A 25,836-nucleotide genomic window follows, 5' to 3' on the forward strand; every position below is an offset into this window, starting at 1 on the left:
TTGAGTTTTTGTCCCCTTTTTGAATATTGGCACCACATTTGCTATACGCCAGTCCTGTGGTACAGACCCTGTTATCATGGAATCTCTAAAGATTACAGTACTTTTCGAACTATAAGATGCACTTTTTCCCCAAAAAATTTAGGGGGAAAATGTGCGTGCGTCTTATAGTCGGAATATACTTACAAATACTATGGCGGCGGTCCCGATTCGACGCTGCAGGGTGAAGCAGCCTCACATCCCAGGCTCTCGAGTTCTTGTCTCCTGAGCTCTCGATGCTGAATCTGAGCATGCGCCGCCCCCGGTGCCATTTTCCCAGAGGCCGCTGCAGATCCAGTGCTGCGATGCGATGGCCTATGGGAAAATGGCCGCCAGGGGCGGCACATGTTCAGATTCAGCATCGAGATCTCGTTGCCGAGATTTGAATCTGAGCATGCGCCGCTCCTCGCGGCCATTTTCCCGGAGGCCACCGCATCGCAGCACTGGACCTGCGGGGGCCTCTGGGCTTTCACAAAATGCCGGGGGATCCCCGCCGCAACACAGGGCACCACTATGCCGTACCTGTCGCAAAATGCAGGCGGAGCCCCGCCGCACCACAGGGCAGCACTGCCGCACTTGTCGCAAAATGCCGGTGGAGCCCCGCCGCACCTGTCACAAAATGCCGACGGGGCACCGCCAAACCTGTCGCAAAATGCCGGCGGAGCCCCCGCACCAGCCTGGGATTTCCCGGAGGCCACCACACCAGCCTGGACAACCGAACAACCCCTGTGACTACTCCTCCACCTGTGCCGATCCCCCCCCCCCCCCCGGGGTAAGCTGAATTCGTACTGTAAGATGAACCCCCATTTGACACCTTTCTCCCCCCCCCCCCCATTTTCTTTCTGAAAATTTGGGGTGCGTCTTACAGTCCGAAGAATACGGTAAAAATAATGGTCTATCAATGACTGTACTTAATTCCTGCAGTACTCGGGGGTGTAACTCATCCGGGCCCGGGGATTTGTCAACTTTAGTGTTTTTTAGATGCCGCTGTACTTCCTTCTGGTTTATACAGGTGACATTTAATGGAGAATTTTTGTTATTACTGATCATGTTATCCGTCATGGGATTTTCTGTTGAAAAAAAGTCATTTAGCATATTGGCTTTTTCCTCATCCTCCATTTCATCCAGACTATTTTTAAGGAGGCCAACACTATCATTTTTTAGTTTCTTACTATTTATGTAGTTAAAGAATATTTTGGGATTATTTTTACTTTCTCTGGCAATGAGTCTCTCTGTCTCAATCTTTGCTGTTTTGATTTGCTTTTTACAGAATTTATTTAATCTTCTGTATTTAGTTAATGCCTCATCACTACCTACTTGCTTTAATTCTCTAAATGCTTTATTTTTATCTCTTATTGCGCCCCTTACAGCACTATTTAGCCATAGTGGTTTCCTCCTATTTCTCGCATGTTTATTCCCATACGGTATATATTGTGCACAGGTCCTATTCAGGATGCTAATAAACGTCTCCCATTTTCTTTGTGTATTTTTATGTCTCAGGATATCGTCCCAGTTCATTGCACCAAGATCATCTCTCATCCGTTGGAAATTTGCTTTCCTGAAGTTTAGTGTCCTTGTAACCCCTCTACTACACATCTTATTAAAGGATACATGAAAACTTATTATTTTGTGATCACTATTACCCAAGTGACCCCCAACCCTTATATTTGATATGCGGTCTGGCCTGTTGGTTAATATTAGGTCTAGCAGTGCCCCCCCTCTTGTTGGGTCCTGAACCAGTTGTGAAAGGTAATTGTCTCTCATAGTTATCAGAAACCTATTACCTTTGCTGGAACTGCAGGTTTCGGTTCCCCAATGTATTTCAGGGTAGTTGAAGTCCCCCATAATAATGACTTCTCCTTGAGTCGCAGCTTCATCTATTTGCTTTATGAGGATATTCTCTGTTGCTTCCATTATTTTAGGAGACTTAAAACAAACCTCTATCAGTAATTTATTATTTTTCCCCCCTCCCCTTATCTCTACCCACAGGGACTCTACATTTTCATTAGATTCATATATATTACCACGAAGGATGGCTTTTAAGGATGATTTTACATATAAACACACGCCTCCCCCTCGCTTATTTGTTCGGTCATTTCTGAACAGACTATAGCCCTGTAAATTAACCGCCCAGTCATGGCTCTCATCCAGCCATGTCTCAAGATATCCCCACCATGTCATAATTATGTTCCAACAACATTAACTCCAATTCCTCCATTTTGTTGGCGAGGCTTCTGGCATTAGTATACATGCACTTTATGGATCTCTCTACCTTTATTCTTAAATTAACTTCTTAGGCTGGTTTCACACTTGCGTTTTTTTGCGCTGCTTTTTAGCGCAAAAAAACACATGCGTTTTTCCCCTACACTTTAACATGGGTGCGCATACATATGCGCACGTACGCGTTTGTATGCGCATGCATTTTTTTGCAGTGTGCGCTCGGGCGCACAAAATGCATCCTGTTGCATTTTTTGTGCGGCCGACTTGTCCCCAAAAAAGCATGCGCACGCAATGCGTTTTTTTTTACAGCAAAACACCCATTAAAGTCTATGTATGCGCAAAAAAAGCATGCGGTTTTGTTTAAAAAAAAAAAAATGCACCAAAACCCGCAAAAAAAGCACACAAACGCATGATGCATTTTTTTCATGCGTTTGTGTGCGCAAAAAACGCGCAACAAAAAAACGCAAGTGTGAAAGTAGCCTAACCTCACCCCCCATGCCACCCCCAATTTCATTATTTGTGCCCAGGTCTCTATCTGCACTGTCTTCCCCTCTTATAAAATGAATATCCTCCCCCCCAGTCCCTAGTTTAAACACTCCTCCAACCTTCTAACCATTTTCTCCCCCAGCACAGCTGCACCCTCCCCATTGAGGTGCAGACCATCCCTAGCGTAGAACCTGTAGCCAACTGAGAAGTTGGCCCAGTTCTGCAGGAACCCAAACCCCTCCTTCCTACACCAATTCCTGAGCCACTTATTAACCTCCCTAATCTCCCGTTGCCTCTCTGGCGTGGCATGTCGTGGTACAGGAAGTATTTCAGAAAATACCACCTTGGAGGTCCTTGCTTTAAGCTTACAGCCTAATTCCCTGAAATCATCTTTAAGGACCTTCCACCTACCTCTAACTTTGTCATTTGTGCCAATGTGCACCGTGATCGCTGGGTCCTCACCAGCCCCTCCCAGTAATCTGTCAGCCCGATCAGCGATGTGTCGGACTCGAGCGCCAGGTAGGCAGCACACCATTCGACGATCCCTGTCTGTGTGACAGATTGCCCTATCTGTTCCCCTAATAATTGAGTCTCCCACTACCAGAACCTGTCTGGCCTGCCCTGCTCTCCTATTTCCCCCCTTACTGGAGCAGACACTCCTCCGGCTTTCAGAGGGCATGCCTTGCTGCAGCAGTGCTACCCCTGTACTGACACCCCCCTCATCTGTCAACTTAGCAAACTTATTGGGGTGTGCCAGATCAGCCTCCATGGCGCTCCTGCCTCTACCCCGCCTTCTGTCACCCAGCTAGCTGCCTCGCTGTCCTGCAACTCCAACCTAGCATCCCCCCCTCATCTATCCCATTGAGCGTCTGCTCAGTGAGCAGAAGACTCCTTTCCATATTGTCTATGGATCTCAGTGTTGCCAGCTGCACATTTAGATGCAGTATCTGGGCTTCCAAATGCACAATGTGCTCACATCTCGCACAACAGTATGCACCCTCAACCGGCTGTTCAAGGATTTCATACATGCGGCAAGACGTGCACTGGATGGCATTGGCAATAGTGGAGCACATCCCTAATGGGGATGGATGTCTCAGACTCCAGACTCCCAACTGATCCGCCGAGAATAATATTTTTCAAAACTTTGTTATTCTGTAACAAAAAAAACCCAAAACGCTATAAAGACTCACATAGAATTTAAGCTGTTCTGGAAACTTCTTTTAATTTATCTGCAATGTGGAGGGACATCAGACTTCATCTGTTATCAACAGGCTTCCTTCCTGCCTGCCTTATGCCGAAACCTGGCATCTCACACACGATCTCTAGGGTCGCTAGCATCTTACAGTACATAAGCCTCCAGATCTATATATATATATATATATATATAAAAAAAACAGGGAATTTCTCCACTGTCAAACATCTACTGCATAGTCTATGAATATGAAAGTCAGTAGTGTGAAAGGGGGTTGTCTGGGCTTGGTCAGGGTGTACCGTGAGCCAAAAAAAAAAGAAATCTGGAGGCTTAACACAGATGTACACAAGAGTTTCCGTGTCAAAAATCAGCAAAGAAGATGCAAAATTTTTAAGGAGTTGAGTTTTCGAGCACGATTTGGAGAATTTCCGTCCATTCAGTTTCTGCTCAAAAAACTTAAAAAAAAAACAAAAAAAAACAAACTCCATAGGCATATACTCTTAGTGTATGTGGACACGACGCCATATAGATCCCGATGTAGTTACCAAGCTTTATCCAAGTGAAGCGGCTTCAGGAAAATGCCAGCAGTCATTTTCCTGAGGTGGTTTCGCCATCCTTGTTGCTTCGGCACAGCCACTGGCAGCTTTTACTCTACACTAAGTATAGAGAGTTGGCCAAGGAATGAGCATTTCATTTCCTTTAACCGCTTCAGAGATTCCGAACCCTCAAGCGGTTAACACATGTGCACAGCAGTGTTGTGTTGATTGCTGTGCTGTTATGAATGAGTCACCGTAGGAGGCAAAAACAGAAATACTAGCTAAGTCCAGAAAACCAGAGAAGTTGGCAGCTATCGGATTGCAGACCCCTGAACCTATCAACAACAACTAGCAGTAGCTGTGAGGCTTCCTACAGTGCCCTAGACCCCTCGATCACAGCCGGAGAACTAAATAGCCTAAAGAGAGAAAGGGAAATCTAAACTGCCCCAGAGCAGACCCCAAAGCAATAGGCAGCCCCCAACATATAATGACGGTGAAGCAAGATGAAAAAAAACACACAGATAGAAAGATAGGCTGAGCAAATGATGGGGCCCAAGCTAACTAAATAGGACAGGATAGAAAAGCTGCTGTCTGCAATCCGCCAAAAACCCTATCAAAACAAGAGCCAACAGACTGATAGGGAAAAAAGCCCTGAAGACGGTAGGCTTCAAAAAGACTATATCAGTACTCAGGTATTTTCTGAAGACAGAGCAAAAAGGAATTCAGCTCACCCCAGCAGGGAATGGCAGAAATCCAGAAAATCAAGGCAAAACAAAACCAAAACACAAATGCAAAAAGCAGAGCAGAAAACTTAGCTTTTGGAGGAGCAGGAATCAGACTGGTCTCCTAGAATCCCTCAGAGAAATCACCCGCAAGGCAGAAGGGCGTCGGCTGCCTTATATCCAGTCAGCAATTCCACTCACCCAGTCATTATTCTGCTCAGGTGCTTGGTAATCAGCCTCACTACCTTCCTTCACCAGAAGAGGGAGTTCATCAGACCTCAATGGTGAAGGGGAAAATGAACTCACAACACTGTGCATTATTCTTGTTTTATAAGGAACTCTTTTTCAGGTGTATTCTACCTGAAAAGGTGCCGTGTGCACATAACCTTATAGCGGTTGTGAGGAGTATATTCTTCCACTTACGTTCCTGGGGTAGATGTCGAATGGATCCATTGATTTTCTGCATGGATTGTTACATTGTACCAGTTGGTATAATGACATTGATCGTTTGTATTTTATTTACAGGTGATTGGCAGCTCACTACTATTTGTGCATGACAAACGCGGCTTCTCTAATGTATGGATGATAGATTTTGGTAAAACGACTCCAGCACCATCGCACATTACTATCCGTCACGACGTACCCTGGGAGCAAGGAACCCATGAAGATGGCTACCTGCTAGGACTAAAGAATCTTATTGCCACTCTCCGAGATACCATGCGAATGGTAGTGGAGACCGAAGAAAAGGCATCAGAGTATTTAGAGCAGGAAGAAGAGAAGGACGCAGTTAGTGAAAAGTCTTTACTGAAAAGGGAGATGGAGGGAAATACTACAAATGGGGAAAACAAGGAGCTTTAAGTGAGACAGCAGGACATGTCTACACCCCGGTAACACAGACCTATAAATTCATGTATGGATTTTTCTTCACTAACTAATAGAACAACAGATCCAGTCGCTGTTGGGTGGACTTTGGGTGACTGCACTAAACCCATATGAATGTTGCTCATGTTGAAGCAGAATCTGAGAAGTTGGGAGATAATAAACTATGTACCGACAGACGATAGGAATGAGTTGATCTTCTATGAAGATCAGAGGCCACTGGAAAACCCAAGCACAGAAACACTGACCGGCTGCCCCTCGTGATTCCCTACACCGGTAAAGACCCTGGTCCTTGACTGCTTTCCAATGCGGACTGAAATGTGCAGGGATTGAGGTCCCCCTGTAGCGGGTGGGCAGAACAATCTTTATACTATATAGTGTTCATTTTCATTCCATTATCTGGCAAAAAACACTGTTCTTCCATTAACATGATGTGATTTGTGAAAGCCAGTAAATGCGTATTACACTATTGTGCAGAGCGATAAGAGACTTGTGTGCGGACTCTGAGCGATATCACAGTGTGCGAGAACCGTTTGTTTCATTCATCTTACATATGCCACTTTCTAAATAAAAGTGTATCCACCGACCGCCGTCATAACCTACAGAGCAAAAAGAAAAAGCCCTGACAATTGCGTTACCTTCTTTACAGGTCACGGTATTTTTACACTTTTTTATTTATATATATATATATATATATATATTATTTATATGTATTTGGCCTCACAATTAGAAGACAGCATTAAAGGGAAAAGATGTAAAAAGCAACATTCAGGATGACGGAGGCCGCCGAGTCCCTTTGTGAGACAGTCTAGCATTGTGCACCATTTATCTCCAGTTATGTGGGTCAGTAAAATCAAAAGCTTTTTTTTTTGCTTGAAAAAGTTAATGCACAGCTTAGATCCGGAGAACACGGGTCCACGTTTCAAGGCCACCGTTGCAATTAAAAGTGCATAACGTAATATATCTATTAAAGTCACTCCATGTTTTGCAGGATTGAGCAGAGGAAGGTGGTGGATACATGAGTTGATAAGAGAATACCGGAGCGGAGAGGGTAACAGAAAATTTAACAGAAGGCTTATGGGTAATGATCAAGTACTGTACAGAGTGGCTTTAAGTGTGGTCATGCAGTGACGTTAACAGCTCGACAACGCAGACCCAGCAAACTCCAGAAGACTTCACATATTGCAGCTTTCCTTTTGGCACTTCATGGGCAGAGAGTTTTTCGCGTCAGTCCTGCCCCTCATCTGCCTTCCACTTTAGAGAATCCTCTTTGTGGGCGTCAGGTCTGATCTGATTTCTCATTCCTCCTAAGAGATTTGATGTTGCTTCTGTGGCCACTATGAATGGCTTTACTACGGTGGGTGGGATTTGTCGCAGGACTCCGCCAACAGCGCCAGTGAGACCCTTTTGTTCGTGGCCACGGGAAGCTACTTCCCGTATGGTTTGAGCTGTGTCAATTACACCCTGTGCAGGGAAGGAGAACAGTGTTACCGCTGCTCCTGATTGCTGCACGTACCCAACGTGTAACTGGGTTATGAGAAGCACTCACCTCCCGGACAGTGTCGTAGGCCTTTGCCACCCCCTCCCGCAGATCTGCAGGCTGCTGGCCTCTCCGTAGTCTCCGTGGCTGGCGAACATCAAGTGAGCAGCGTGAAACCGGTGGTGTTGGGGACAGAATGTCATACACAGTCTCTGCTGTCGCCTAAAATTAGGAAGGGAAATATCCTGCAGTGTGTCTTGATGTACAAACTTAAAGGGAATCTGTCACTCAGGATTTGCTACCCTCTACCCCATCTGTGAGCAGCATAATGTAGGGGCAGAGACTCTGATTCCAGCAATGGGTCACTTATTTTTCTGGGTGCAGCAGTTTTGCCTAAAAACCGCTTTCTACTCTAGTTCCAAGCTTTCTGCCAATGCACAGTGTACAAAGAAAGCGGCCAATCAGTCATGGGGGTGGGGTCGGACTACCTGGAAGCAAGTTTACTAGTCCTCTAGTGATAATCTCCTGCTGAAACCCAAGAAGAAATCAAAACAAGCATAAACCCTATAGTAAGTACATAGTACATGTATGTATTTACAAGTACATAGTACATGTAAATAAGGCTAGTTTCACACTAGCGTTCTTTGCGCTGCGTTTTTGCGCAGTGCAAACGCATACAAAAAAAATGCATCATGCATTTTGTATGCGCTTGCTGCTTTTTTGCGCATGTGTTTTAACCATTTTTTAGCCATTTTTACTCTTAAAACGCATGCGTTTTTAAACGCAGACGTGCGCATATCCATGAGCACATCTGCGTTCCCATAGACTGTAATGTGTTTTTTTGCGCATTCCGTGCGCATGCGTTTTTTTGAGACAGGTCGGACGGACCAAAAATGCAACAGGTAGCGTCCGGCGCGCTTGGGCGCACACTAAAAAAAACGCATGCGCACGTAAAACGCGTACGAACGCGTGCAAACGCTAGACCATGCGCCCCCCATGTTAAAGATAGGGGAAAAGGACGCATGCGCATGTATGCGCAAAAACGCAGCGCAAAAAAACGCTAGTGTGAAACCAGTCTTACATTATTTTGATCAAAATTATGTTTACTAAATACCCTTATTATTATTTTTACCTTTATGCATTATTTGCAGTATATTTTTTACTTTTAGTTCAGGATATTTGTGTTTTTTGCTTTTTGCTTTCTATGGTTAATGGTCATGTGTTAATATGCACTTACATTGTGCATACACATTAACTTACTTTTCTCAGTTCAGATTTGTTTTTTATTCATTTCATTGTGCATTCAGTGCATATATGGGTGTGACCGCCCTCTTTCTGAGCTGGGAAAGCCATCCAGTCTGGCCTAAGCTGTTACTAGTGGTTCAGCCGCTCGACCCTTATTCACATTCACGCCACTTGGCAAGTGAAAAGGTTTTAAATACTAGAGTAGGGACTGTCCCACAAGGGTTGCCGTGACGTGGCGGGATGGCTTGTACATTATTTTGATCAAAATTATGTTTACTAAATACCCTTATTATTATTTTTACCTTTATGCATTATTTGCAGTATATTTTTTACTTTTAGTTCAGGATATTTGTGTTTTTTGCTTTTTGCTTTCTATGGTTAATGGTCATGTGTTAATATGCACTTACATTGTGCATACACATTAACTTACTTTTCTCAGTTCAGATTTGTTTTTTATTTTTTTACATAGGGTGCTTAGTAGTGATGAGCGAACGTGCTGGGATAAGGTGTGATCTGAGCATGCCCGGGTGCGAACCGAGTGTCTTTGGCGTGCTCGAATAAGATGTTCGGCGTCCCCGCGGCTGCATGTTTCTAGGCTGTTAGGCAATCCCTGCCTGTGTTGCGACTGTCTAACAAGCAGGTGAATCACCGCATGTGTTGCGACTGTCGAACAGCTATGAGAAACACACACTCGAGGGGACGCGAACATCTTATTCGAGCATGCCGAAGACACTCGGTTCGCACCCGGGCATGCTCAGATAACACCTTATCCCAGCACGTTCGCTCATCACCAGTGCATAATTATCACTATTTTGATCAAAAAGCCATCCTAGCGCAACAAAGTGTACACAGTCGGGACTGTCCTAAGGCTCTAGTAATAAAACCTTACCATGTGTCAACCAACCTCAATGTAAATAAGGGCAGAGCAGGATAATCTAATGCTGATAAAACAGTGGATTTCTAAAAACTATAACAAGCTGTTCAGTACGTGATATGTGGTGGGAATCAGTGTCTCTGTCTCTGCATCGTGCTGCTCTCACTTTGGGTAGACAGATTCTCTTTAAAGAGTGAACATCTTTTTAACTTTTTCCCCATAAATCAATAGCAAACCTGAAAATAAGCAACTTTGTAATATATTTTATTAGCGAAGTCTGCTTATTTCTCCTGGAGTGACCATTCATTCTGGAAAAGTTCACAATTCACAGTTAAAATCTGTCTTCAATGAAGACAGATTTTAACCACTACTGAGCTAGGAGTTCAGGAGAACTTGCAGCAGGATGTCTGTAGGCCTCTAGCTCCTCAATTGAGTTTTATAAGCACCAACTGTCAGATCCTGTGTCAGTAATGTAAATATTCCTTCACCAAATAAAGATTTTATCTCCGAATTGACAAGAGAAAGATCAGTCCAAGAGGAGAAAAAAAAAGGCAGATTTTCTAATAAAATATTACAAAGTTGCTTATCTTCATGTGTACTATCAACCATATACACTTCATAGAAAATTTGTTGCCCATGTATGTCAAATTTGACTCAATTATAACTACAAAATATCATTGTACTACTGGACAACAAAATATAAAGTTGGACATTAATGAGATAGCCACACCATAAACAAATATATAAGGAAAAAACAACGACCAAAAAAATCTCAAAAAACATGTAGAAAGTACAAAGAAATACAATTTATTGGATAATTGACAGACTGTACTATCAAAACAAAAAATATTTTGCCCTTGGTTCTTTACCTGTATGGCTTGAACTAGCCTGTTACTGAGCTCTAGTGCCGCTGAAGCTGTGGAGGTGCCAAACGAGGCTGCCCCTCTCTGCAAGCCCCGAATAATGCGCCCGTCCTTCCTGTATTGTTCAATGGGCAACCAGAAAAGGTCTCGCACACCATGAACTAAAAGAGTAAGATATTAGTATCTCTAACAATATGGCAGACATCTTTACCCACCAACAGACGGAATAATATTCATCTTTGCATAAAAAACTTGACATTAATTGGGACCTCAGTACTAAAGGCAAAGAATTGTGAAAGGGTTATTCTCATCATTTTGATTTGGAAGCATGTAAAAACAAGCAACGTTGTAACTTACCTGTTATTAAAAATCCTCGCCATTCTCAAGAATGGAGGGATTTTTAATCCTATTGTTTACGGTTCGTTTCCTAGGTTATCGGCCACCACTGCAGTCTGATCGGGATCTCTGGAGCACACTGTCAGCTCCCGATCCCGGCCAGCGCTCCACCATACCGCCCACCACTCCCTTTGATGCTGCAGAAGCAAATCTGCCTCTTGGAGAGCACGCAGTCGGGGCCAGGGGCACCACCGATCAAAAAAATGAGATGTATGACACTATGTAGTCATTCTGAGACATACTGTAAGTCACCGTACTCTCTTTTCCTATGCATTAAATAGAAAAAAAAGGATGCCGATGAATCATCCCAACATATGCCAAAAAGGCAGCCTTTTGAGATACTCCAGTGAGCTCTACTGTTGTGTACATCAAAAAAAGATGCCCTAAATAGCGCTTAAGTGTTTCACGCACCACCATGATCAGTGATGCTACTTACACAGCTGTACAACTGAATGCATGGGTCCTACTCCTCCCAGGATCCCGGGCAGCTGATTTTTGCGGATGTCGGTCAGCCACTCATTAAGAGCATAAGAGAAAACCTTGTCGGCCCCAAGCAACCTGTGGGGATTAGGAGAAAGACAGTATAAATACCTATTAGTCTCGGATCATTATTCAACCATTATGTGGTGTTGTAATGTGAAGAACCTAAACATGCCGTCCCCAGTTTATTATCTTTTATGGTGGCCAGGGGGAACAGTATGACAAGACTTGTCTGAGACTTTCTCCTACCTGCCGGCGACCCTGGTATCTCTTCTCATTAGTAAGCCTGGCGTCATCATCCGGACCAGAGTGTTGTGAATATTTGTCTTAATTCTTACTGCAACTACTCTTGAGGATTTTAGTGAGACGCGTTCATTTTAATCATCTGAATTTAGATAAACGTTCTAAGCTATTATTATTAATAACAGATATAAATGTAACCCCCCCAATCCTCTACTGTAAGGGCACTGTGCAGGCGCGATCCCAGCTGGCACACAATGTGTACGACCCAGCCTGAACCGCCGCGTTACAACCACAGGAAAGAAAACATTTCCTGCACGGCTCCTTCAGATCTAAAACGATCAGAGAGGTGGGTTTCCCCCCAGTACAAGGGCAGATCTAAAAACAGCCTATTTGCACATCTATTTACTTTATTATCTTATGAAACTTTTTATTCTTATAGTTTCCTACTATTTAACACTGAAGGTAAAGTAATATATCCTAATTAGTCTATTAGCGGTCATTCTCTGTGCCTGCACAGAGGCACAGGGTCCCTCTGGTTAGGCTCCATAAACACTCTGTACATCATGGTATGGTGTGCTATAATGCAGATTTTTCCAGGCAGGTAGTTGCTATCCATTTGCTTGTTCTACCCAGCACAGGCACAGATCAGTCACCGACCGCTCTGGCCGGCGATTCAGCTGTTCCCTGTCAACAGAGCAGCTCTTTTTCCTCCGGTCCGCTCTGTTGATGGGGCGTGACTGCCAGCATCATGCTGACTGACAAGCTGGCTCCTCGCAGTTCGGCATCGGGGAGTCGGCTGTAAATCAGCATAACAGAGTAGAGCGTAAAAGAAGCTGCTGCTCTCTGGAAGGCACGTCACCGAAGATGCTGAATTGCAGGCAGGAGCGGTTTGTGACAACAGATCAGCACTGGGCACAACAAGGGCTATTAGTTTTTAGGTTCATAATAAAAAATATAAATAAAATATAAGTCTTGGCTAAATCCTTTAATGATCGCCCTGTTCCCTTCAATTTCTATTGCCCTGTGTAAACAGGCCAGTAAATGGGACTTACGTATAATAATCAATCAGTGCTCAATAACAATCCAAAAATCATCCTGTCTAAGTGACCCTTTTATTAATTTTTAATTCCATAGGTAACAATCACAAAGAAGTCGCATTTTGTGATTCCAGTATTTTGAACTGGGGCAAATTGATTTGCAGGAAGTTATAAGAGGCGTAGCATGGAGATGCCAAGTAGTGATGAGCAAATGTGCTCGGATAACATCTTATCTGGTGCACGCTTGGGTGTTATCCGAGAATCTAGCAATCGCCACATTTGTTGAGGCTAACAAACAGGTAATCCCTACGTGTTGAGGCTGTCTAACAGCCGCAAATCATGCAGCCGCAGGGACGCAAACATAATATACGAGCACTCCCAGATGCTTGGATAACACCCGTGCATGGTCGAATACAACGTTATCTGAGCACATTTGCTCATCACTAGTGTTAATAGGCTGAAAAACATTATATAAATACACACCAGTAGCAGCTGAACATACATACTGCAGATAAGCTGGAGAATGCATTTACCCGTGTCTGCAGTACAGTCTCTTCAGTTTCAATTCAGAGCAGTTTAACTGGGCCAGTCCTATTAATATTCCTGCAAACGTGCCCTGCAAAGATAGATGACTGAAGTATGACGAACAGTAGGTTCTCTCTCCATAATAATAACCATAAACCATCAGTCTACAGATAGATAGACCAGCGATCCCCAATATGGAAGCACAGTCAGCTCATACAAAGGCTTGGAGCTCGTTTTAACAACATGTGTATCTAATATCGAGAACTAGCTGACTGCATTCATAGCACAGCAGATAAACCACCACCTGAACCGCAAACAGCACAGAAGGAAATCCCTGCTATGCGAAGCAGCACTTACCACCTGCTCTGTGGTAACATGTTTGCCTTGATAATCCAGCCAGATTGGCACCTCTGATGTGAAGCGAAATTCTCTAAAGAAAAAAAGAAATAGACATGATGCTCTAGGAGATTCAACGTTAAGACGTTGTCTGTTCACACCATCCCATGATTTACCTGCATCTATAGTGGCAATCTGCAGATAAATACAGTTTAAAAATATGCGGCAGCCTAAATAGAAGTGCAGCAGCAGGGAGAAATTAAAGTTGTATTATCCCTGTAGCCGCTCACTGCCATCCATATTTTCGGACTTTTGATTGGCTCAGACGTAGCTTACTTTGCTTACATGAATCATCTTTCATAAGAAATACACTCCTGGTTCAGGCCCGTTTCATTTCTTTGGTCTCACCTGAAGTAAATCGGCTGATCGGATGCAGAGCTGTGAGACGATGTGTCTTCCTCATTGGAGTCCAAGGAGTTCTGCAGTCCTGCTTCACAATCTGAGGCACTTGGTTTCCGCAGGTTTTCCATCCGAGATGCTAGGCATGGAAGAGATATTAGTAACAGGGACCAGAACGTAGTCTATTTTGCAGGAAAACTTAAAGCATGGAGTGCTTACCATCCGAGCCGAGCTCCATGGCTATCACAGGCTGGATACCAGCGGCCAAACTAGTGAAGAAGTCTTTCAAGAAGAAGAGCGCATCCTGATGGAATATATATATATCAGAAGGACACTTCATACAAATGACAGAGGTTGAAGCTCAGCAAACTACACAACGAGACCCGGGAACCATACCAACCTGATCAATGTTTAGGCGAAGCGGCATTAAGGACATTCGAAGGCAGCACTCGGGGCCCCCTAATCCGGCCTCGGGGCGCACGTGAAGGGCTTTTATAGTAAGCTTAAGGTCAAATGACAGAAGAGTGGCATTACATATAAGCTGAAGTTCTTAAAGTACATTTTCTGACTTTAATGGGTGCTTCTCAGCCTGTCACACAGCTCACTGTGCTTGGGGTCTCTGGACCCCCTGTTCATTTCTATGGGAGTTATGCAAACAATGTAGCTTAGCCGCACTTAGCTGCTTCCATAGTCTCCTGTGATCTGTGCCTGGACGGAGTTATAACTGATGAATTCTGGCTTATGTATTAATGTGGCTGCTGCAATCTTAAAAAGGGGTTTCCACTTTAGCAAAATTGGTCCCCAAACCCTTTTATAAATGTCAAATAACAAACAGAAGGGACACCCCACTGGCAGGGACCTGCACTGTCTCTCCATCTTGTGTAGTGGCTGCAGTGCACATCACCACCGTACACAATCACTGACCTCAGCGAGGCAGAGACTCTGATTTCAGCGATGTGTCACTTCCTGGGCTGCCTAGTGTAGTTTTGATAAAATCAGTTTTATTAACAGGAGATTATCACTAGAGGACTAGTAAACATGCTGGCATGTAGTCCTCTGTATGCATGATCTTTGAATAACCCTGCCCCCACCACTGATTGGCAGCTTTTTGCCTATGCATAGTGTACACAGAAAGCTGCCAATCACTGATATGGGGGGGGGTTTATAGAGCTCAGCATAATCAAGGTCTCTGCCCCTACATGATGCTGCTTTCAGATGGGGCAGCAAAAATCTGGTGACAGATTTGCTTTAACCGCCTATAGGAAACTATTCTATTTTGGTTTTACTAATTATGAAGCTTTGCCATAAGTTTAATTTTATAATTCATCCAGAAACTTTACCCGGCCATGATATAGTCAGCACGGTCTCATTCACCTGAGGCTTACCATATTTGAGTGTGCCCGCCTTGGCATCTTTTCACTGGTGTATAAGTACAAAAACTTGTTGATATGGGAAGATGTCAGACGGTCTCTAATCTCCAGTTCTTGGACTATAAAGACTTGACGAGCAAGAGGGACTTCTGCCACTTCATCTACTTGGAGCTTTTCTGCCTGGGCCTCCGACGGCGCTGGGTAAGACTCGTGCTGGAAACTCACCTACAAGAACATATGGAATCACAAGATAGTTACTATGGCATGGACGATGGGGCGATTGAGTGTATTCTATAAGAAATATAAAGACCAGTGGTAGAATGGAGACACATCAGTATCAGTCTATATGGATCATCTGGTGACCACCACTGAAGGTCTACAGGCAAAGCCACATCATCAGACTGCAAGGAATATGCGTTAAAAAAACAAAAAAAAAAACCCGGAAAGGCCAGAGGAATCCAGACAAAAAAACGTATAATAAAAAGATATTTTTATTCAATAAAATAGCAAAAAGTGACCAAAACAATTATATAATTAATAAATCAAAATACAGGGGCCACAATGCTGAATAAAAAAATCAATGTGTACAAGTGTCTGAAGAAGATAAATTATTCCAATAACATATCAACAAAGTGCCATAAGATAAAAATTAGGGTGGTATACCTTTAGGAGCTACAGGGTCTTGATAATGCGCACTCCGAAGCACGTTTCGGAAACAAGTTCCTTCGTACCTGACGAAGGAACTTGTTTCTGAAACGTGTGTTGGGGTGCGCATTATCAAGACCTGGTGGCTCTTAAAGGTATACCACCCTAATTTTTATCTTATGGCACTTTGTTGATATGTTATTGGAATAATTTATCTTCTTCAGACACTTGTACACATTGATTTTTTATTCAGCATTGTGGCCCCTGTATTTTGACTTATTTATTATATAATTGTTTAGGTCACTCCTATTTTTAACATTGGGGCACTTTATATATATATATTTTTTTTTTTATTTTTTCTCTTGTGTGGCACTATTTAGTTCTTACACAGTTGGAATAATCTAATTCCTCACTTGTGCCCTTCGATGAGCTTTTTGGGTGTTTATTTATATTTTTTACTATATATATACATTCGGAATTATATATTTAACAAAAAGGCAAAAGGGCCAACAAGTGCTAAGCATCTCTGGGAACTCCTTCAAGACTGTTGGAAGACCATTTCCGGTGACTACCTCTTGAAGCTCATCAAGAGAATGCCAAGAGTGTGCAAAGCAGTAATCAAAGCAAGAGGTGGCTACTTTGAAGAACCTAGAATATAAGACATATTTTCAGTTGTTTCACACTTTTTTGTTAATTATATAATTCCACATGTGGTAATTCATAGTTTTGATGCCTTCAGAGTGAATCTACAATTTTCATAGTCATGAAAATAAAGAAAACTCTTTGATATATAACACCTCAAAGACGCCGGTTGTAATATATACATATATATATTTTGAATATTCTTCTTTATATTTTCATGTATACCTAAATATTTTTTGTATCTTGATATGTGCACGTTGTACATTGTGCCACTTCTTTGTCAATTTTTGCTATTTTTTTGAATAAAGGTATATCTTTAAATTATATGTTTTTTGTCTGGATTCCTCTGGGATTTCCATGTTTTATTTTGTTTTTGTTTTTTTTAAACTAATTACTGTGTTTGAGTGGTTTTTCACACCTTTTGCTATAACACCTTGGTTATTCCTTGGAAAATTGATTATATCATGAGATTTTAAGAGCTTATATATAAATATATATTCCGTAGGGTGTTACAGTTGTGTTTATGGAAGGACTATGCAAAGAATAGGCATGAAGAAACGCTACAAAAATTAAATGTTAACTTTGGTCAACTGGATCTCCATTAAAATGTCATGAATCCTGCCATTTCCCCCTTGTGTTCTCCAAGTATTTTGTGGACGGTTTGTCACAGAGGATCGAGACGGAGAACCCCGGGCACTCGGCATACTTGCTCTTGCTCTGTAAAGCAAAGTGAAAAGCATTGAAGTGTTAGAGACCAAGAAGAAAACACATCCGTAGAGGTCAGCATTCAACCAGTAAGACATCCAAGAAGTATCATTTCTCCTTGCGGAGAATGACATGCTAAGCATGTCGAGATGAGGAGACTTAAAGCCGCAATGCTCCTCTGGGAAATATGCTAATTATGCAAATTGTCTCTTCAGAGAGGAAGAGGACTAGAACTCTAGTGCCACCTATTGGAAGTAGCAATCCTAAAAGTCAGTGTCGACCCTTTAACGAGCCTTGTTACATGACTTAGGATAAAAGCCAAGATTCTGGCTTGGCTTTTATCCTAAGTCATGTAGCAAGGCTCGTTAAAGGGTCGACATTGACTTTTAGGATTGCTACTTCCAATAGGTGGCACTAGAGTTCTAGTCCTATTCCTCTCTGAAGAGACAATTTGCATAATTAACCAGTAAGACAAAAAGTCACCTCATTCACACTGCCACTGTCGGAGATACAAGCTCCCATTCTCAACCTCCAGCATCAGGCTCTATTCACACATCTGTGTGAAATGTCCGAGTGCTGACCAATTTTTTTTTTGCCTTTTTGGACAACACAAGGACCCACTAAGTTAAACGGATCTACTCGGACTTCTGTTACAATGATGGATCAAAGAACAAGATCAGTGAGGCTAAAAGCATGTCTGATTTTGGTCTACCTCAAAAAACGGATAGGTTAACACACATCTGAGATAAACGATCAAATCATTCCAAACTGATGGAGTTTGATCAGAGTGACATCAGTTTTTCTCGGATGTGGAGAGCGTGGTCTGATGTTTTTCATGGACCCATAGACTTGCATTCGATCAAAATTGGACATGTCTCCGAAAAAAATAGAACATCTGCACAACCCCATAGAATATCATGGGCATGTGCTATCCGTTAAAACCACAGATAGAACTTGTGTGAGATATTTGGTCATACACATTTCAGCAATACTACATGTGGTACATGTGTGTGTAATGCAGTTCTCGAGCACATCAAACTGCAAACATCTCTCAATGCTCAGCTTAAACTTCTTAGGACATATTTGTGACCGCAGTAACACCCACTGCTCGCAGAAAACTGACCAATAATGGCTCAAATATCCATATGGCTTCTGAGACAAGTTGCAGATTCCTAAGTATACCTCATGTCCTGTAGGTTTCCGATATGTTGCTAAACTTTAATGCAATTTTCAAACCTTTACAAACCAAAAATGCAATCTGCAGAAAGTCCACAGCAGATCTGCTCGTCTGAATTCTCCCTTACACCCTAGCTGAATTATACTTTGTACAGCCGATAATGGGTCCAAATATCAAAAGAGTTGTCCACCGTTGGAGCCATTTTGTTTTTTTATTAAATGCATAAAAGGTAATTGAGGATTTAAAAAAAAACAATTTTTTTGCATTTGGATTTCATCCAAAATGTTGCACCCTTTTTTCCTCCTATTGTCTTTGTGTTGCTCTATCTGGCTGTTGTTGGCTGCAGAATGAGGTAAGGGGTACTTCACACATAGTGAGATCGTTAGCGAGATCGCTGAAATGTCACAGGTTTTGTAACGCAACAGCGATCTCGCTGTGTGACACATAGCGGCGCCCCCCCGCTGGATATCGCTGATCGTGCTCAAATGTCTTAGTTGATCGCTGGTGTCCCGCTGGCCAGCATGTATCGCTGTGTTTGAAGCCATAACAACGACAAGAGACCTCGTTGGTGACTCAGGGACGCAGGCGTGATTTTGCTTTGTCTTTTCAATGCCCCCTCAGCTCCGATTAGTGGTCTCAAATTAGGATTTTTGTAGCGTTTCCTTTTATAGGTCAGATATCAATTATATGCAATCATAACATTTAATATGTACTGTTATAATAATCGCGTGTCCCCGTGTCAGTGACTGTGGATCCACGAATAAATAGCGCACTAGCGACTCAGACAGGGATGCTGAAGCAAACCGCATAGTGATAGCGCAGTAGTGGCTACCAATCGGAGCAGAGGGGCATGGAAAAGGCAATGCTGAAGCACGCCTATCGAGGTCTGTGTCGTCAGAATAGCTGCTGTGTGACAAGGTCCCAACATCCGCCGAGGTCGTTATACGGATAGCCGCATCGTTGCTACGTCGTTGAATAGATCTGCCTGTTTGGCAGCTTAGTAGCGACGTACCAGCGATCCTTACAAGGTCGTATCGTTGTCGGGATCGCTGGAGCGCCACTATGTGTAACAGGATCCTAACTGAGAATCTGTCAGTCAGACTGAAGACTTGTAGTCTAAGACCAGAAAAGTCCTTTAAGGCCAGTGTACGTCTGCACACCATGTTATGTGTACAGCCAAGTGGCAAAAGGCTTCCCATTGGTGTCAGCAGATATATTGGTTCACTTCCCCAATGGATGAGCTGTAGGATAACATACTGCTTGTTGTCCTACTAGCAGGACTCCCTGTGATCAGGGTATCTTCTCCTTACCTTGGAGACTGTGCCCTTGCAGAGTTTGGCCGGCTGCTGCCAAAATCCTTCCCTCCATATAAGTGCCATACAACAGAGATCTCTCTTAAGACTATGCGCGTCTCTGGCACAGGAAATTTAGCTGGAGGCTTCAGTAAGTCGGTGCTGCCGAGTGGGCGAGAAAAGTGGCCATCCTTCACCAATATTGGGCTATCCACTAGTTTTCTCACAACAGGTTCTCCATCTTTGGGCTGGAGAACAAATATAACAGATATAGGCACCTGACACACCATAAACAATCCACCTATTCTGGAAATGTAAGATTTCCAACGTGATTAAACCATGGTGCCATACTCACCGGCACGCCAATCCCAGGGGCATCAAGAATGCAGAAGTCATCTGTGTCCGTCAGCTCACTATCTCCACTGGTGTCTGATCCACCGAGACTCTCCTGTGATAAATGGGAGTCGGGTGGTGGAAGGGATGGGTGGATCGTTGTAATTCTTTTCGAAGAGGAAACTTCTTCAGGAAAAAGGTAGACAGAAACGGGGGAATTCTGACGAAGAAACGGCTCTCCTGTATAGAAAGGGAAAAAGGAAAAGCGTGGAAGTGATGTACACCAGTGTTGGGAAGGAGTATTTTAAGGAGTTCTCCGGTGCAAACAAGTTATTACCAATCTATAGGATAGGTGATAACTTGATGATCAGTGGAGGTCCTACTGTTGGGACCTACACTGACTGGCAGAATGGGGATTCCTTATCCCCTAAAGAATGGAGTGGCAATGTGCACGCTAGACCTGTGCTCGGCTTTTTCCAGCAGCCCCTTAGATAATGAATGGAGTGGTGTTGGGGTATCAGGCCTACAACTCCATTTTGTACAGGGATACAGATGCCCTGTTTTGCCGATCAGGTCCTAGCGGTCAGGCACCCACAGATCCTGAAGTTAACACCTATCTAGTTTTCACTCGAGAACCCCTTTAATTTTATTTCACAGAAGCTACAGAAACAGAGAAGCAATAGGGACAACCTCTCCAATCATTCTCCACCTGGAAAGGGTGGTCGCCTCAGTGAGTGGGTCAAGGACTGGTATCGATCAATTGTGAATGCCCATTGAGCTGTATATGCCTTCTGCCAAACTTTTCCTCAGTGTGGACATGTGGAGGAGTGACTGACACCAGACATACCCATCTCCGAGTGCTCTTTGCTGCTCCTTCCCATGTCTATGAGGGCATCAGTCAGGTCTCCCTGGTTAATTTGAGCAGTCTCCGCAGGAAAACATGGAGGTAGTGAAGATGTTCCTTCTGGAGGCTGAGAGAAACAAACATTATTATTAATAAAATCTGATTATTCAGGTATTTTGAGAATTATTGTAGATTTTTTTCTGTTACAAATCACAATCTGCTCTTGTATACACTATTAAAGTATATAGTCAAAACAGAGGGTGGTTGTGGGTGGTCTGCCTAAACTGCACAACTATATGTGGTACTATTAGGTAACAAAAGGTATATTTGAGTCTTGGAAAATTTCCTTCCCACTTTAAAAGCTATTAAAAGGTATAATGTAGCTGTAAGAGTTTATCATCTATCCAAAGAATAAGAGATAACTTCTAGACCACATTCCCTACATAGCTGCTCACTCTGGCAGCCCTATAAAGAATTATTGGAGTGAAGGTCGAGTAAATGCACTGCCACGCTAGCAGGGATAAAGGTGCTCCGGTCTGACGATCGTGATCAGACCCCCTCCGATCTAGACATTCTTAAGATAGGTGATAACGGCTATATTTGGGAATACCCCTTTTAACTCTGAGAAATCAGAGACGGGATGCTAGGGACATACTGCCAACAACCATATTAAAGGATAAGCATCAACTTAAAGGAGTGTTCTGAAGTTTGAAAGTTAACCTTATTCACTGGATCAACTTTCTGGTCGCAAAGGGTCCCAGTCTTCCAGAGGCACCGAAGAGCACCGTGAGAATGGAGCGGTAATTGATCATACTCACGGCTGCTCCGCTCATGCTAAAGGGACTGCCAGAGACCAGGCAAGGGCATGCATCGCCGGAAAATCCATTAAGAGTGAATGATCAATCACCGCTCCATTCATACGGGGCTCTTCAGTGCCCCGATTCTTGGGACCCCAGCGATGATAACTATATCCCTTATACAGTGAAGAAGGGTTAACTATCAAACTTGAGAACCTCACTTTGCACCATACATCCAACCTTTTTCAGAAATAATTTCCGAGTTAGAATGAAAAAAAATGTCAGAACTACAGAACAAACATCTATTTTGAGTTTTTAGGAAATCAAAACCTTTTAAAAATAAAATGTTGCAATCCACACACCATTCGGTATAAATGACTGACAGTCATGGATGATAATGATATCTGTAGCAGCTGATAAATTGACAGGTTGCTTGTAATACGAGGTTGTTCGGTTTGCTAACAGCGGGCAGGCTAGTGGCGGGATCACTACTTCTGCCAAACTGGTTCTACATAATGAATTCCTTTTGAAATGGGAGGAACTGAAAACTCCGGAATGTGAAAATAAATACAAAATTCCATTACTCTCAGAGACCATGGCGGCGGTCTTACACATCTGGAGCCCCCCGTTATAGGGATACAATGGGTATACCGCATTACACAGCTGTAATATATCAAACACAAGCAGCAATGCACATGCCCCATGACAAGGAAAACATACAAACCATCCAAAGGTTTTTAAACTGGTGCAAATACTAAGGAAATGTGACCGACATGTGACATGGCAGCTCCCACTGCGGTTGTCATCCAGTCTTCAACATGACGAGAAGTCCAGAAAAAACGTGACCACTTCAATTAAGAGAAACCTGATGTTCTTTGAAATGGAGCTGTAATTAGAATATATTAAAAACTAAAATGAATCCCCCCTACTAAAAATACGATCACTGCGTAGAGGGATGTATAGTGTAAAGGTATATAGGAAGCAGAAGTGGGTATTTAGGGACTCAAGACAATGACCCCAACAGTACGATCTGCTCTTTAACCTCTTTCTGACATAGGAAATACCGCTAGGTCATATGTCAAGCCCCCACCTTTGATGCAGGCTCATGAGCTGAGCCTGCATGTTTCCTGGCAGACCATGGCTGTAGTACACAGCCATCACCTGCGCCTAACAGCAGTGAGTGGAGCCAGGCTAAGCCTGCTGCTGTTAACCACTTAAGTGCTGCTATCAATCTCCGACAGCAGTATTTACAGCACCCTGGTTGTGTAGTAGATGATGTTCCACGTGCCCATTGGTCCCCCAGAGATGCAATCAGGAGGTCCCGATGGGTTGCTATGGCAGGTATGCATCCGCTAAAGGCCCCCCTGAACATATCATAGTGATCTTCCCATGAAGAACCGACCTGTGGCTGGCATTCATAGGAGAATGTGATTTTCACTACATACTGAAACAATGAGGTGTGATAGCACAATCACAGTTTTAAGTTTCCCATAAAATAAACGGATAAAAAAAAAAGTTTTAAAAATGCATAAAAAATAAAAATTGACTTATAATAAGAATATTATATATATATATATATATATATATATATATATATATATATATATATATATATCTATATCTATCTATCACACACAAACAGTACAGACCAAAAGTTTGGGCACACCTTCTCATTCACAGTTTTCTTTATTTTCATGACTATGAAAATTGTAGATTCATTCTGAAGGCATCAAAACTATGAATTAACACATGTGGAATTATATAACAAAAAAGGGTGAAACAACTGAAAATGTGTGTTATATTCTAGGTTCTTCAAAGTAGCCACCTTTTTCTTTGATTACTGCTTTGCACACTCTTAGCATTCTCTTGATGAGCTTCAAGAGGTAGTCACCGGAAATGGTTTTCACTTCACAGGTGTGCCCTGTTAGGTTTAATAAGTGGGACTTCTTGCCTTATAAATGGGGTTGGGACCATCAGTTGTGTTGTGCAGAAGTCTGGTGGATACACAGCTGATAGTCCTACTGAATAGACTGTTAGAATTTGTATATGGCAAGAAAAAAGCAGCTAAGAAAAACGAGTGGCCATCATTACTTTAAGAAATGAAGGTCAGTCTGTCCGAAAAATTGGGAAAACTTTGAAAGTGTCCCCAAGTGCAGTGGCAAAAACCATCAAGCGCTACAAAGAAACTGGCTCACATGAGGACCGCCCCAGGAAAGGAAGACCAAAAGTCATCTCTGCAGCAGGGGAAAAGTTCATCCGAGTCACCAGCCTCAGAAATCGCAGGTTAACAGAAGCTCAGATTAGAGACCAGGTCAATGCCACACAGAGTTCTAGCAGCAGACACATCTCTACAACAACTGTTAAGAGGAGACGTTGTGCAGCAGGCCTTCCTGGTAAAATAGCTGCTAGGAAACTACTGCTAAGGACAGGCAACAAGCAGAAGAGACTTGTTTGGGCTAAAGAACACAAGGAATGGACATTAGACCAGTGGAAATCTGTGCTTTGGTCTGATGAGTCCAAATTTGAGATCTTTGGTTCCAACGACCGTGTCTTTGTGCGACGCAGAAAAGGTGAACGGATGGACTCTACATGCCTGGTTCCCACCGTGAAGCATGGAGGAGGAGGTGAGATGGTGTGGGGGTGCTTTGCTGGTGATACTGTTGGGGATTTATTCAAAATTGAAGACATACTGAACCAGCATGGCTACCACAGCATCTTGCAGCGGCATGCTATTCCATCCGGTTTGCGTTTAGTTGGACGATTATTTTTGAACAGGACTGTCACGGGGTCCTTCTCCGATACCACACAATCAACAGAGCGAGGGAAGGGTGAACAATCCCAAGACCTTTATTACAGGCAAAATTAGAAGGTCTATAAACAATCCACCACACTGAGGATACAATAGTCCAGAACAAGAATGTAGTCCAGTAACAGGATAAAATGTCCAGGGAGATGAGAGTCCAAAACGCTAGCACCAGAGGATAAAATGGGTCCTTCTCTCTGAAGTGCAGTCTTTACACCACCCTCTCCACACAGGAACTGACTTGACCAGCTCCTGTCCTCCCCACCCCCTTCCTTGTGTCCAGGGGTAGTCAAACAAGTTGGGGCGGTTTCCAGGCCTCACAGAGGAGAACAAAGCCTTGGGGATTAGCGAACTACAGGGGGTCATCAAGAGACAGATAGTCAGGCTATAGACATACAAGAAAAACACTATGAAAATAAGTGAAATAGAAATGTACACAAAATGATATCCACATAGCCTATCACACCATCACAACCTCTCCCCCCCCCATAATAAGTGAGAGCACGCTATGAGGTCTACACAGACCTCTGGCCTGCTCACTTTAGTCCACATTGCTCAACCATTTATAGTTCCTTGTACAGTGGCAGGGGTAGGTCGGCCTGGAGAGCCTATGGTTCTTCTTGTCGAGACAGACCATCGGTGTTCTGGTGTTTGCTTCCCCGCATGTATTGGATGGAGAAGCTGTAGGGTTGTAAGGACAAGCTCCACCGCAGCAATCTTCCATTGTCCCCTGATACGCGGTTCAGCCATGTGAGGGGGTTGTGGTCTGTAACAATTGTAAAGTCTCTGCCATACAAGTATGGCTGCAATTTTTTTAGCAACCATACGCTGGCAAGGCACTCCTTTTCAATAGTGGCATAGGCAACTTCCTGATCCAGTAGTTTCCAACTGGCAAAACCAACAGGATGTTCTTCGGCAGCGTTCACTTGGCTAAGTACTGCCCCAATCCCAAAGGTGGATGCATCCGTCTGCACGAGGAACCTGCGCTTATAATCCAGGGCAGCCAAGACAGCAGCAGTCACGAGGGCGGTCTTTAACGCTGAAAAGGCATCCTCGCATGCAGTCGTCCACGTCACATTCCTAGGCATGTTCTTGCAGGTCAGGTCGGTTAGGGGCTTGGCCAAGGTGCTGAAGATAGAAACAAATTTGCGATAGTAACCAGCAGTTCCTAATAATGCAAGTACCTGCTTTTCAGTCTGGGGTCTACACCAGTTGCTAATGGCTTCCAACTTGGCAGGCACAGGCCTTAGGGTCCCACCCCCTACTCTATGCCCGAGGT

General features: G+C 43.4%; 2 protein-coding genes across 5 annotated transcripts in view; one reads left to right on the plus strand and one right to left on the minus strand.

Moving 5' to 3' along the window:
* LOC141058287 (inositol-trisphosphate 3-kinase B-like) overlaps positions 1–6,658 on the plus strand; it is an 87,752-nt gene extending 81,094 nt beyond the window's left edge. For all 4 annotated transcript variants that reach the window (XM_073554475.1, XM_073554474.1, XM_073554476.1 and 1 more), the window contains one exon: positions 5,718–6,658. In XM_073554475.1, the coding sequence (XP_073410576.1) occupies positions 5,718–6,050 (333 nt within the window). In that variant the 3' untranslated portion in view covers positions 6,051–6,658. The remainder of the gene's footprint in view (positions 1–5,717) is intronic.
* Positions 6,659–6,705: 47 nt separating this feature from the next.
* ATG2A (autophagy related 2A) overlaps positions 6,706–25,836 on the minus strand; it is a 212,600-nt gene continuing 193,469 nt past the window's right edge. Inside the window, exons 29-42 of the mRNA XM_073554473.1 lie at positions 20,961–21,084; positions 20,136–20,353; positions 19,799–20,028; positions 17,188–17,323; positions 15,335–15,544; positions 14,350–14,451; positions 14,169–14,253; positions 13,959–14,088; positions 13,572–13,644; positions 13,223–13,305; positions 11,366–11,487; positions 10,540–10,694; positions 7,621–7,773; positions 6,706–7,535 (exon numbers count right to left, since the gene is read on the minus strand). Coding sequence (XP_073410574.1) covers positions 7,299–7,535; positions 7,621–7,773; positions 10,540–10,694; positions 11,366–11,487; positions 13,223–13,305; positions 13,572–13,644; positions 13,959–14,088; positions 14,169–14,253; positions 14,350–14,451; positions 15,335–15,544; positions 17,188–17,323; positions 19,799–20,028; positions 20,136–20,353; positions 20,961–21,084 — 2,058 coding nt within the window. The 3' untranslated portion in view covers positions 6,706–7,298. The remainder of the gene's footprint in view (positions 7,536–7,620; positions 7,774–10,539; positions 10,695–11,365; positions 11,488–13,222; positions 13,306–13,571; positions 13,645–13,958; positions 14,089–14,168; positions 14,254–14,349; positions 14,452–15,334; positions 15,545–17,187; positions 17,324–19,798; positions 20,029–20,135; positions 20,354–20,960; positions 21,085–25,836) is intronic.

Source organism: Dendrobates tinctorius, unplaced genomic scaffold (genome assembly GCF_039654945.1).
Source record: "Dendrobates tinctorius isolate UK_male_01 unplaced genomic scaffold, ASM3965494v1 ptg000211l, whole genome shotgun sequence".
Taxonomy (NCBI): Eukaryota; Metazoa; Chordata; class Amphibia; order Anura; family Dendrobatidae; genus Dendrobates; species Dendrobates tinctorius.